We start from the raw sequence: 14833 nt of genomic DNA, 5'->3' as shown, positions 1-14833 counted from the left end.
TTATGCTTATTTTCATTGTTTTTATTCTATCATTATTTTATTACACTTTTTAAAATTGTTACGTTATTTTATTTTTATTATTAAGCTTGAAAGATGGATTTCAAGGAGGTGTAACATGCTGTCCTTCCTTATGTCTTCCTTTGCAGGAAATCACTTGCCAATACATTAAACCTCTTGCATCATTTTAAAAATAAATTACGTGGGCTAGATACATGTATTTCTTCTGTAGATGTGACTATGGAATTAAAAAAATATATATATTTAGTGTAACATTTGCTGACATAACGAACATGCAGTTTAAAAATAGAAGCCAGTTGGATCCCGCTTCAAAAAAACCAGATACAAAATCACAGAAAATATAAAGGTTGCTTTGAAAACTAGCCATAATATTCCCCTGTGTGGGTTTTGGTTTTCCCTGAATAATGAGTACAGAAATGTCTTGCTGGGTCTGTCCCAGTTTTAGAAACTGTGATTTTTGTTTATATTTTTTTTTCCCAACTTTTTTCCTTTGAGCAACTGCTCAGGAGAATAAATTAGGCGCTATGGCATGTATGGGGGGGTAGAAAATGTCGCAAAAGAAAAGCTGACTAGAGGTGTGACAGGAGTTTGTTTAGCTGCTAGCCAGAAGACCTGCATTTGGGAGTTTGGTGTAACTCCTTACTTGCAAAACTGTTCTAGTGTGTGATCATCAGAACATATGCACTCAGTCTCGGGGAGAAGGGAACCAGCTGGCTGGCAGAAAAATACCATTGGCATTGCCCATGTTCTTGTGTTGACAATGTCACAAGCTGCCCTCCCAGATGGAGAATTTGAATGAAGCCAGTTGTGGGTCATAAAAAAAAAAAAAAAAAGTCTTCATTTTTGTGCATCATTCTTAATGGTTGTTATTGCTTGGATATTGTTCTTATTTCATGGTCAGCAAAACCAGACAGCAATTTTGAAGAGCTCTCTCAAGTTTCTCATTTGAGAGGAGGCAATATACAGTGAACACATTATATCACACTGTGTCTGTGCACTGTGTGCAGTGATGGATGCTCTTCTGCATTGTTGTATGTGTAAATTTTGTGTTGCAATGTGTGGTTCTGTTTTTCCCTTAGGAACGCTCGGACCAGGGAGTCTTTCAAAAATCAGCCTTTGACGGGAGTCATAACTTCACAGCTGCTTCCCGCCGCAATGATCCCATTCTCCAGCAATTTGTAACACGCAGTCCTCAGGAAGGAATAAAAGGTAGTCTCTACATATCCTCCTCTGTGCTGAGACAGAGGGTGCTTTGTCGTTTTGTTTCCTGAAATCCACTGCCACCAAAAGCAGTTAATTAGAGTAAGTGCACACTATGTTACTTTGAGGCTCGAAGATCCAGCGAGGGTGGGAGAGCTGACTCAGAAGTTGTGAATGAGATTCCTGGCACAAATTCCAGTTTAAGTAACAGTTTCTAGCTCGCTGCCCCAACACGTAAGGCTGGATAAAAAACAAATGATGAGTGCAAAATATATGTTGTCAAAATGTTTATTTTCTATATATCTTTAATGAGCGCAATGATTTTTGCATTTAATTTTTAGATTATGTCCTAGGTTATTATAAGCTTAATTAATTTATACTAAAACATGATGTTTGAAAAGTACACTTGCCTATTTTAGACTTTAAGGTAAAATTTGTTCAAAGGTTAGAACCATTCCCTTAATTTACGAATTGGAATTATATTAATGAACTCATTAAAAAGAATTAGGTAATTGTGTAAATTGTGCAAAGAAAGCCTACATGTGCGAGCATATGGAAGAATACAAGTAAGAGCGTTTAAGGCCACTTCTTTTCCTGTCTTTTTTCATTTCTGATGGCATACTGTACTATCTGTCCAATTTGCTCCTGACTCAGCAAGGTACTAGTTATTTGAAAAGTTTAAGTATTCGAGATGGTCTTGACCCCTATCCTTTTAAGTGTGCTCTCATTCTTCAAGCCAAGCACATGGTTAAATACCTTTCAGTAGGAAAAAAAGATTTTCTTTGATGTAGTTGAATTATGCATGATTTTTCCCACTTTCCTAGACGACTGTGGAATCAGGGTAGCCTGCAAAAAGTAATTTCATAGGCTGCTGTGATGACTGTGTGGGGTAGTTTTAATCAAAACCAAAGAGCCCTTATCTGTAAAACTCAAGAGAAACTCCCATAGAATTTAGGGGTAACTTATTTTTGTTGACTTCAATATTTTGACAGTGTGACTCCAGGCAAAGAATTAGATATAGTCTGAAGCATTTTAAATATTCAAAGATCAGATCCTTTGTTTAGATCTACCTTATGTTTCTCTTGTACGGAATTTACACTCATTCTGTAGTTTCAGGCAAAAAGGGTCCAATCCTTGGAGCTATCCTGCTCTGTAGAGTTAGTCATTACCAAAGAAATATCAGAAAGCAGCAAATACCTTTAAATGCTTCCTTAAAAACTGTAAAAGCAAATGCTCTGAAGCCATTGATGCAGATGAATGGCAACTGCTAACCTGTCACTTGAATTCAAAACAAAGTATGTGGAAGAGTTGTACTTTCCGATAAGGATTCTACAACTGCGGTCCAAAAATCAGGATGACTAGTTTGCAGCTGAGTCATAAAATCATTTCAAATAGGCATCTTTCTAATTAAAGAATTATGGTAAAAAGGCATTATAGCAAAAAAAATGTGATGGTCTTAGAATTCTGAGAATGTGTCAGATGTGAAAAGGAAGCTTTGGAGTGCTGCCGGTACAGGGAGGGTTTGGTATGGCTGGGTCTTCACAGCCATGGCCATGACTGGAACTGGAGTCAGTGGACAGGATGATGAAGAAGTTGCTACCACTTACTCAAGGTATCACTGTATTGTATTGCAATTTCTGTTGAAGATTTGGCATTTGATGAGTAAAATTTTAGTGATCTTAATGGAAAACTGCACAGGCACTTGCAGCAGGGCGCCTGTGGGACAGCTCTGATATGAAATTGTTTTGGTGGAGTACACTTCGGGCTTACACTAGTGTCACACATTGCAGAAATATTTCTCTTATTTTGAAATCATAGAATTAATTGTTTTTGAGCTAATGCTCATTCTGCTTTCCATATGAGCCTGTCACTTATTTCCTCCCATCACTGGTTTAAAATTTTTTTTGCATTGTTTTTTACAAAGTTTTGTCCTCAGTGTTTCAAGGCATCTGTAAGGGTGAGACACTTTGCCTGTGCACAACCCTCTTTTATCTCAGCTATGAGATTTGTGTCTTTTGGTTGTGTGTCTAAGTCACAAACTTAGTGAGCTTCTTGTGTCAGGCAGGAACAGATCTTTATACGTGCTCACAGTGTGCTATCCACGTCTTGAATGTAGAAGTGCAGTTGGTACATTTTTTAAAAGAATAATAAAACACAGAAGAGATTTTTAACACAATATGGGATCTGATGTAAGAATTTAATGCAGGAGCTGTATTACATTTCATAAAATGACACTTCCTTAATTAATGTTTTGTAATAAGTTATTTCCAGTACCATTCACTGCTCCTACCAATAAAATTCTTATAAAAACTCAGCAAAAACACACTGAAGCTTCTTGGCTTGCTAACATTGCTGTCTTTTTTAAGAGTCTTTTTTATTATACATGAGCAAGAAAAAATAATGTCTGGGGAAAAATGCTTATAGCCAAAACATTAAATTTTGTCTTGCCTGTGGATATTTAAATAAGGGGGGAGGGGGTAGTGAACCAATATTGAAATGCCAGTGTTTGTTCTATTTTTGCATGAATAATACTTGCTGCCTTCAGGTCCTCACTTCATTTGCTGCCAAGCTGTTGCACGGTGTTTTTTAGAACAACCTCTTTGAGAATTGATACATTAGTGCCAGCAGCTTTACATTTCTGGTGTTGAAAGATTATTGGAACGTGTTTCATTAGAGGTTCTGATATATTTCTTATAACCCTATGTTATAAATAGTTATAGGAAAAATGCTGTCATCTCTTGGGTTGAGCAGTAAAACAATCAAACTTTCTCTACTACCAGGGACTGCTAAATTCTCATGGTTGTACAAGCACCTCTGTTTTCATACATCTGTGGTAACATCAAGATAGAAAATTAAGAAGTGACATTTTTAATTATCAAGGTTTTCCTTGTAAATGCTTACAGACAGAATCAATTTTTACTCTGCCTAAGTTTCTCTCTTTTACTCTCTGTCTATTTAATATCTGAAAATTAAATACATTTTGCTCAGTGCTTAGATTTATCTGGATCTGTTAAGGTCACTTCCTGAGGTTTTGAACATGGAGCCAGTGACTGCTCCTTAGGTTAAATTCTCTCACTTTCTGGCTCCTGCTCCCATTTTACTGGGAGCTGTAATCCCTTGTGATCATTTCCGATTCACTAAGGAAGTCTGATGTTTTTCTGTGTGTACCCTTTTTTTACTGCAAGGAAAATGCCAGTGGTAACCCATGATCTAACAGCCTTGGTGAAATGATGACCCATTACTGTGAATCTAAGTTACTATAACTACACAACATGCTCAGTCTCTTGCTATGGCTATAGGAGTCTGCTCAAAAAGGCTAACCGCACTGTAAGTGTGGTGTGGTTTTGGGGGTTTTTTTTCAGTTTGTTGGGGTTTTTGTGGGATTGGTGGGTTTTTTTAGGGTTTCTTGATGGGTTGGTTGGTTGGTTGGTTTTGGTTTGTTTTTTTCCCATCAGGCATCTCTTTCCTCTTTGGATAGTCAGTGGTTTAGGGACCTACTAAGGTTCTCTCTGGGCCATTGTGCCATTGATACATCTCTAAATTTTGGTACATTTCTTAATATTTTTAAAAGTTTTGTTTCCAAAGCATTCTCATGGAAATCAGTTCTGTGAAAAACACTACTTTGTGTTTGTCCTAGGTGTGCTGCTAGATAGTTAAACCAGTTGCCTGCTGTTACTGTGTATGAGAGAGCAAGAGCTTCCTTTTCACCTTATGCATAGCTTCTGCAGTTCCATAGACTCCTCTTGTGTCCCCATTCATTGCTCCTAATCTCTGGGCCTTGTAGAAATTTTTCTACTTGTGTCCAACTATGCTTGCTCTCTTTTCAATATGCTTCTGAATTATATTACATTGTTTTTCAGATAGGAAGAATGAAGCTTTAGGCTCTACTTAACAAGGCACACCATTAACTCTTGATTTCTAGTTGGGGTGTTTGGACTTTCTTGGACTTGTAAATTACTGTCTCCCTTTGACTTCATAAGGCATACATTCAAAGAACAATCCAGTGCACATCTAGTGTACTGTTCCAGAGCGATAACAGCCTTTTTGTATGGCTCAAGAGTTTTCCCCTACTTCCCTGTAGACTCACTTTGCAGTCTGACAGGGAATTTCACCTGCATTTCTTACTAATGTCCTGCAATCTTTTTGCAGAACTTCATAGTCTTCTTCCTTTTGGTAGTTACATTTGGTATCACACTGAACCATATGAGTTCCTCTTTTGTTCTAAATTCTTTTTCCTGTGAGAACTCACCTTTTACTTTTCATTTGTTTCCTGTTCTTGTGTTCAAACCTGAAAGAATGGGATCACAGTGCAAGAAGCCTGTGTGTATGTGTTTGGTAGCATACCTGTATTTTACATCCAACTGGCAATCACTTTTTAAAGTCTAAATCAAAACTTTTCTCCTCATCTGCTTATCCTCACTTTCTTCTGATGATGCTCACAGTTTTCCTGAGATACAGGGTTTGAGCTATTTCTTCTGATTCTCACCTTTAGGAGGCTATCCAGCCAATAGGAATTTTATAGGATTCTTGAGCTAATAGCATGGGTTTATGGGGGTTGGGGTTGTTTTGGGTTTTTTGGGGGAATTGTTGGGGTTTTTTTCCCCAATATTTTTTTGTTTGCTATATCAGTGTTCTTATCAAATAAATATAATATGTTGTTTTCTCCTTTGATCCCTCCTTCTCGACCCTTTTTCTCTCAGGTTAGGCTACTGTTTTCACACAGAACTGTACAAAAAGACTGCCAACATTTCATGCAACAGAACGGGTCATATGAAAGTGTGGCATGTCATTATTGTTAGATTGCTTACCTGCCATTAAAACCCAAGGAAGTGTTCATGTTTCCTATTAAGTTTTGGAGGGGTGAAGACATATTCTACATTGAAAAATGCAGGGACTTTTTCTAGGATGATACCTTTGAGTTGAGAAGTGAATTTACAGGCCAATAATGAACTGGCCTACAGTGAGCTCTGCAGTCTTATTAAATATTGCAGGTATTTAAGTGTTGTTGCTTAGCAAACCACTAAATGGTTTGAGTAGTTTGTATTTGTCTTTGTAAAAAGTAATTTTCTAGTGTTAGCTGAATTCTGTTGTAAAGGTAAAGAAGGAGTTACCGTGATGGTAGGAAAGTGAAGACTGTAATTAAGAAATGCCACTTTGTTCTCTTGCCATAGGATAACAAATTTTTCTTCTTCTGAGGTCTTTGCTGAAAATGTGGTTCTCTTCTGTACATGAAAGGTGATAAATGCTCCCCATCAAAGGGACTGAAAGCATGAACCTACAATCAGTTCGGATGCAGCTACAGAGAAGTTAAAAATGGAGTAAAGCACTCCACTAAAATGGAGTAAAGCAATTTGTGCCTTGCACTTAACTTCACTATAAATACAAAGTTTCCCTATATTTACCTTTAATTATATATATGCAAATCTGAAAATCAGCTCTTCAGGAAAATCCCAAGGGGTGTATTTTCTGCTTGGTGTGATTTTAATTCTAGTTTAGTTAGTTTAGGGATTTGAATAATATGTGATTTACTTCAACGTTGCTTGAGGCCTTCCAGTCATCAGTCAGTGAACTGGTGTAATGTAGTTGTTTCTGCAGGTTATTTAACCCCTTTCTAAATTTTATTTCAGATTTTCCAGTTTCTGATCGTGGCAATGGTGAAAACGAAACCCCACCACCTCTCCCACCACATCCTAGTGAGGATCTGCTGAATGAGGATTATAATCACAGGTTGGACTTCAGCTCTTCTTAATAGTTACAGCACTAATTGCTCAGTAGTGGCTGTGATAATAGTTCTAGTTGATTATAAAATGACCTTTTTTTTTTTTTTTTTAATTTGTACCACTCTCTTTAGTCACCTGGAAGATATTTTAATATAAGCTGTGAATGTTATTTTAGCATTTAGTGTGTCGATCATTTCAGTTGTACATAAGCTGCTGTATGCCTGCTATCCATGATACCCATCTTGTGTTCAGTGAAACAAAAAGAATCCCAAAGCATAATCCCAATTAAAAAAAAAGTTAATTTAAAACTGGACCATGGGTGCAATGTGTAAATACAGTGTGAATTCTTGTAAAGCTCTCAAAGTCCAAGCCAAACACAGTTTGTAAGAAACTGAATCTCCTTATGTCACCCAAAGATATTCTTGAGGTTACAAAATGAATTTTTGGTAAGTCTGAACATTGAAATGGGTAGGAGAAAAATTAATGAACACTTCCCCAGTTGTAAAGGTATTGGGTAGATTTTTCAGATACTATTGCAAAGCCTGGCATGCTTGATAGCACGTATAAGCTTTAATTTCCTTAGTAAATACAGAAGTCTGGAGGTGCAGAAAAAAGTGTAAACATGTTGAAGTTCACCATGGCTCATACTCTCTCTATCTCAAGTAGCACAGGATTCAAATCAAAGGCATAATTTCAACCTCTTCTGATGATGAATGCAACCAGTCCTGATGATGATGTTGAAATGCAATGCTGAACATTGTTTCTCCATTTACTGTGTATTCAATTTTGATAGTCGTGCATCCACAGCCATGATATTAAGAACGTATGCATTTCAGCTAAAAATTTAGCTATGTGTCTGTCCTTGTGTACATGAGTGAGTAAAAACTACCACTACCCTTAAGTGATTGGTTGCATGTAGTATCAAAGAGTAGGTACATTTTATTATGGATACCTTGAATTCTTCATACAAAACTTTCATAACTATTTTCTTTTTGCTAACACAGAGTAATTACACTAGAATAATTTTGTTATTTCTGGTCTCCTAGGCAGGTATGTATGACATGATAAACAAACAAGTCTACTCAGATCAATGCAATATTCTGCATTACATTCACAACTGCAGTTGTTTGTTAGAATCTGTTCCTAATTTTTCCTTCAAGCTAGGAGAAAAACATTCTCTTAAATGCTGATGATGTATTAAAATTATGATGAATTTACAGGCCCTTTGTCTTTTCCAGTGTTGTATTGTTTTTCCATTTAAAACTTAAGTTCTCTTGAAATTGAACAGCTCTATCAAATCACATGGATTTCACTGAAATTGCATTTCAACAAAATGCATAGGAAAATACTTAGGAAAGTATTTTGGCAGTGTAAATCTAAACCTTTTGAACAATTTGGAAATAAATATTTTTATTTTTCGAACTGCTTTTTTGCTTAGGACTCCCTAAAAGAATAATTTCTTTTTCTAATCAAAAAGAGACACGTAAGATTTCAGATTGCATTGAGGTGTTGCACTTTGAGCTGAAAGTTACTTGGAGTTTCACTCAGGTACAATTTTGAAATGTTTAGAAAGTTGCCTTAAAGTAAAAGAATGAAAAAAAAAAAAGACCAAAACAAAATAAAAATCAAAGCAACCAAACCACAAAACCCTGGAATTCTTCAGTCATAGCATGCTCCAAAAGACCTCTGGCCACTGCATAAGTGTGGTGCAAGGCTATAAAATAATTTTATATTAGCAGATGAAGTAGAATTGATCCTGGTACATTGTCAGTATTTCTCCAACATTCTGTAGCATGTTATTTGGAAATGCAGTGGTTAGATAGAACTAGCAAAATGAAAAGAAAGTTATAACTAATAATTCACATTTATATTTCCATCTGTGATGAAAAACCAAGTGACTGAAGGTGTTAAGTCTCAGAAAAGGAAGTTGAGAATCAATATCTGATTTTAAAAATGCATGCTGTAAGCAACTGGAGGAAGAAACACATGTATATTTGGGCAGTCTTTAATTAGTTCACTTGTGGTTTGAACTGGTACCTTGATATTTTACATAACTTTTTTTCTCCCTACAGCCCTATCATAAATTCAGCAATGCATTTAACAGATCAGCACATCAACTTCAGATCTTTGACACCAGCCAAGCAGTCTGAATCAATTAATTTGAAAGCCTCCAAAAGCATGGATCTGGGTAAGAAGGGCTGGGGTGACATGCAGGTCAGCGTTTTAGCCTTAGCCCATCTGCACCATCTCTGTTTCTTGCTTTTGTTTCTTTAACACTAACATCAGGGAGTAACTTCTGCAGAGGAGCTGCAGTGATGGGAACAATGGTCAGCCTCCTCTAGCAGCTATTTGCAAATACCCTTTCTGTTGGAGCTGAAGAAAGTTTTTTGGTTTTTTGTTTGGGTTTTGTTGTTTGGTTTTTTTTAAAGGCCCATTGTATTGAAATCCTAGCTGAGGAAAAGGGGGAATGATGGAAAAATGAGCAGAAAGAATTGCTGTACAAGTTTTGTATGCCTAAAATATAAAGCAAAACCAGCAATCACAAAAGTAATTTCTTTCATAGAATATAAATGATTGTAAAACTACACTGGACAAAGGGAAACATTCCTAACACAAGTTGTTTATTTCTTCATTGACAATGACAAACACAAGCAATCAAAGTGTTGCAGTAGGTCTTTATAAATGCTTGAAGAGTGTAAGGTTATGGTTCTCTACCCATCAGTGCAGGAAATCTTGCAGGGGGGTGAAGCAGAAAGTAAAAGGTTCTTTCAATACCAGGAAAGCATTTGCAGGTGGAAGATTGAAGCGTTACTGCAGCTGAAAACCAAGCCAGGCTTTAATGAGGGTTCAAGAAAGCTTGTTAAGTCTCAAAAAAAAACCAGATAAGGTTTTCTTTTTCATTTTGCTTCTTCTTGGCCACACTCAGTCTTTATCTGTTTGTTTTGGTTTTATTTCAAATTCCAGTGTTGATGGGGAAACTTTGAGGACTGCCATTAGGATATCTTTAACAATAGATTTGTGTGCTTTGTTGGATCAGGTTTTGTACACCATTAATAGAAAGCAATTAATTTCATATATATTTTCAAGGTGGATTTTTTTTACCTTGCGGGTTATTTTTCCCTGAAATGTTCCAGACTGGTCTTAGGTTTTGTATTGTTGATTTTTATTGTCATCTTAACAGGATATTTTGATGTAACATTAAGTGTGTGTACTCCTCTAATGGCATGTAAGGAAAGCCAGACAGTTACTAATGCATGGAATGCATAAGAATGGATATGATTAATTTAAGGAAGGTCTTAAGGCAGAATTATAACACTACTGCATGACCAGGCCAGAAATAAGTCGTTTTCATCTTCTGTTCCACTGTTTTAATGAAGAGTAATGGATTGGGTACTTTTTTAAGAATGAAAGTGCTCTCAAAAAATGGTTGAATTTACAGACTTGAGTCAAAACATAAATTATATGTAGTCTACTAGAAAAATGAATGTTCAACTTTACTGAGTCATCTTTTAGAAAGGTTTGCTTCCAGCTCCCACAGAACTCCCAAGAAAGAATGCTCATAAGCACCCAGTGTAGAGTTAGGCAGTGGGAGTGTGCATGAGAGCATATTCAGAGCTGCCAGGTAACTCATACTTCAAATTCTCTACACAATCTGCTCTTGACACCCAAAAGCAATCCTTTGAGAATATATATGAGTTGCTAAATGATGGTGGCTAAAAACTAAAATACAGTTGGATGCAAAAATAAAATAAAAATGGGATACAAATATATCTTTTAGGCTGTTCAAAAATTGTTGTCTGTAGAAGTTACTGTTGAAAATGCCACTTGTGTTATAAAAGTAAAAAATAAAAAGGGTGATAACCAGTCTCATTGGGTATGTGAAGGTAAATCTACTACTTGAGACAGTCATGTAAGGAACTGGAGGGACTATGAAAGATCTGCACCATATTGTTTTATAAATAACAATAGATGAAGTAAAATTCCTTGCACATAGCTTGGCAAATAATGAAACTGAGGAAGATGAAAGCTAGGGCCTTTTACAGTCTTCCTCTAGCAAGCAGTGAAGTACCATGTTTGGTTTACCACTTTTTGAAAGATTTTAAGCAGAAACTACTGTCTGGAAGAGGAAACGGAACAGAAACATGAAAATCTCAAGTGAAGTAACTGCAATATACAGTGCTTCAAATACAAATAAAATCCCAAGAGTTTGGTATACAAGAATGTTCTTCCAAATAGAACATTCATATAATACACGTTCCAGGATGGATTTTTGGGAAAACAAAGTTATTTCTTAGGGTTTTTTGCTTGCTTCTTACTTAACTGCAGTCATGACCAATAGTAACTTCTCATCCCAAGATGCAGCCGTGTACCCATTACTGATTTCAGTGCACTGTTTACTGAAAAAAAAAGGAAAGAGGGAAGTCATCTTTCAGCTAATTTGGTAGCAGAGGGGAGATGTCCTTTCTTTGAAAAGTTCTAAGCCCTATTTATCCAGGAGTCATGGGATGCTGTCCACTTACTACTTTTCTTTTGTTCTCAAGTTCTGTCAGTCCCTTTAAAAATAAATCTAACATGATGAACAGAAAAAAACCAGAGAATTGGAGTCCAGGAGGGGAGCTCTGAGACCTTAGAACACGTGATTTAGATGCAGTTTCTTTCTTTTTAAACCAAATTGTCTCTGAATCACGTGTCTCCACAGATCTGTGAAATCACTTAGAGACTGGGTCGAGAGACCCAGAATGACAATCACAGATTCAGTAGGCAACAGAACTGGTCTAATACAGGGCATTAGGAAACATTCTACTTCACCCTGAAATGTGTATAATGCATCCATTGCCTAATTATGAGGTAAGGCACGGATTGCTAAATGACGTCACCATCTGAAGGATCATTGAAGATGGGTAAGAGAACATTTAAACAGAAGAAAATCCAGATGTTACTATGGACTGTGAATCTTATGTGAAAAGAGTAAATTCATTAAATTAGGGAGCTAGTGAAATTGTATAGTAAGGATCTTCCTGGCTTTGATGAGGGCTGACGTATATACAAGAGGCAAATCTGTTAAGTAAAGACTAGTTTATATACACAGGTTCACAGTGGAAACCCATTTAACACTGATGTTTATCCTTTCAGTTTTATATATATTTAGGCCCAGAAACCTTTGAGTGTTTAACCTGCTTTTCATTCATTTTTCATTCATACCTATTTACAAAATAGTAATTGCTATAAATTAATATCCTCAGTGAATAATGTGAGGTAATAAGGATGGGTGGAAAAGTGTTCAGTACTGCTAACATGTTGCATCAATTTGTTGTTGTCACTCTCCAGAGCAAACCCTGCAGTGAAAGGAACTTGGCACATCCAGCTGTAGGTTACTTGCCAGTGGGGCAGCTGGAGTTTATTGACACTTGATGCATGTCTGAACTGTTGGTTGGGCAGCTGGGCAGGAGCAGAGGGCATAAACCACTGCCACCTGGTTGTTTAGGCTGTCATGCCATGAGTCCTATGCACTGACACAAGTCTTAATTGCCCAATTCACAGATAGCATGAACCCAAAAGTAGCATTGCCTGAAGTTGGTGTACTTCAAGAACTCAGTTTCTTTCCAGATGAGTTAGTTTTTGCTTGAACCTACTTTAAAAAATAAAATAAAAATCAATGGCATGTGTCATTGGGTTACTGTTGTAGAAATTAAGAAAAAAAAAAAGTGGTAATGATATTTTTTTTTGGTTTTGCAGATACGAACAGAACTTGCCTCATATGTGCAGATGTCCTTATGCAGAGTGTATGGGGGCAGGGTGACTGGTTCCCTGTTTTAGCATCCATCATTTCCACAGTGATCAAATGCTTCTCAAAATTTACAGCTTCATTCAGTGTAATAGGCTACAGATTAGTTCCATGTCAGCTATAAGTCTTAATGTTCTTCCCTGCTGCTGTGTTGAGATACTGACAGCACTTTCTGGATCACTGGCAGAGTTCATATCCTGAGTCTTATGGTATATATTTCTTTGCCTTGCCTACTTTTATTTTGAACAGGTGGTGATAAAAAGATCACAGGCCCCTGTTTTTTTCTGCTGATCCTGGCACCTGACACATCCTCTCAGTTGAATATTTTTTTTGTTCTTCAGCCATGGTCACCCATATGTTAGCAAAGCAAAGATCCCCCTTATAACTGCGACTTCAAGAATTTGTGCAGGGCCAAAGTCTGACTTTGTGCTAACCAGAGTTGCCCTGCATGCCAAGCTTGGACTTGTGCTTAGAGCACAGTGTTAAAAATAATCAAAACAAAATCAAAAAGGTGGAAATAAATGTTGTGTTTTCCCTTCCCATTGAACTGGAACACTTCTTTTAAAACTTAACAGCAGATTAAAAATTAAGATATCAATGGCTTCTAAATAAGTCATTGGAAGGATGATTTTCCCTTTCCTTTAACAACCTTCTATACACACATTTTCACTTACATTACCACAGTTCTCTAGAGAAGAATTTCTATATAATATTTTGTCAGAATCCATTTTCAATAGTGTTTGTTTTTTTAATGATATTAAAAAGGTAATTTTTGTAATGTTAATGTGAAATTGTTTTTTAATGTTGTATTGGAAGGTGTAAATCAGCGTGCTCTATGAAAACGAAAGGAAAGAAGATGTCTTATCTCCAACACCCTCACTTTCCATAGATCTTTATGCATGGGAGTGGTTTAGGCTGTGCATAAATGTACTGTAAAAACTACAGCCATGGGAATTGTATGCAAACACGTGAAAGTGTGGCTTGTTTTAACCTGAAGCAACATGAAATTGAATCATATGAATATATAGCAATTCTGCTGTGTATCAATTCAGGCAAAGTACTGTGTGGATTTTTATTTGAGGATGTTGCTTTAATAACCCATGACCACTATCCCAAGGTGCTACTTAATTCCCTCTTCTTTTCCCCATCAAAGGCAAAACTCCATAAATTTTAACTGATTAAGCTCTATAGCCTGAAGAAATGGATATGTCCTTTACTTGATTTTAAATGTGAGTGAAATATTGTTTGCTGAAACATCATTAGACATACTTGGAGTCCCTTAACCTTGGGGCACATTTGTTAAAATATTGGTCAACTTACTTATTTAGGAATAATTAGCAAGTAAATGTGCAAGGTATAAGGTATGGAGTATTCTGCAAGGAAGCTAGTATTTAACTAAATGCTAATTTCTTTGTCAGTGAAGGGATGCATTCGATTACAGTTCATACTTCTAAAATGCCTCAAAACAAAGGAAACCTGTGTCCAATATCCAGAAGGATGTGGGAAATGCAATCAAGATGCTATTACCTGCTTCATGGTTTGCTCTGAAGCAGATTATTGTTACTCTGAGTGTAATTTCTGTAAACTGAAATAAATATCTCAAAACATAACCAAATGAGGACCAGACAGAGCTAATGAAGATTGCTCTTTCAAGCAATGTTTGGATTCAGATACAATTGAGAGAATACATTTGGGAAGTCCCTAGTGAGAGTTGGGGTATTAGTGGGACAAAAAGTAGTTTGGTATTTTATAGTCATTGTTTTGTTAACCATGTCGTATGTATGCAATACATTTATTTAGTTGCTTTGAGTTGAAACCAATTTCAGAACTGGATTTAGGAGCTAGTTAGGTTTGTTAGAGCATTAATGAGGAATTGGAGAAGCCGGATCAGAATTCTAAGAATCTTTTCAATGTTCCTGGCTTATGACAGTAATTTAACAAATCATTTTTGGAAGAGAGACTTTTCAAAAACAAAAATGTTACAGGTTTAAGAAAAACTATATTGCTTATGGCTGTGATTGTCTTTGGTATCAAGAGCTAAAAGATATTTTAACATTATTCTAACTTACATCATGAGTTGCTTTCTAGTACTGTCAGATTAGATGTAGAT

At 36.4% G+C, this 14833-nt stretch overlaps 1 protein-coding gene across 4 annotated transcripts in view; it reads left to right on the top strand.

The window, feature by feature from the left end:
* The window catches only part of PARD3B (par-3 family cell polarity regulator beta), a 416855-nt gene that overhangs the window by 227327 nt on the left and 174695 nt on the right, over nt 1-14833 (top strand). For all 4 annotated transcript variants that reach the window (XM_069022266.1, XM_069022270.1, XM_069022267.1 and 1 more), the window contains 3 exons: nt 1098-1227; nt 6846-6945; nt 9011-9126. In XM_069022266.1, coding sequence (XP_068878367.1) covers nt 1098-1227; nt 6846-6945; nt 9011-9126 — 346 coding nt within the window. The remainder of the gene's footprint in view (nt 1-1097; nt 1228-6845; nt 6946-9010; nt 9127-14833) is intronic.

The sequence above is a fragment of the Aphelocoma coerulescens genome, chromosome 7 (assembly GCF_041296385.1).
Source record: "Aphelocoma coerulescens isolate FSJ_1873_10779 chromosome 7, UR_Acoe_1.0, whole genome shotgun sequence".
In the NCBI taxonomy this organism is placed as follows: domain Eukaryota; kingdom Metazoa; phylum Chordata; class Aves; order Passeriformes; family Corvidae; genus Aphelocoma; species Aphelocoma coerulescens.
This window is presented reverse-complemented; position numbering and strand designations above follow the sequence as displayed.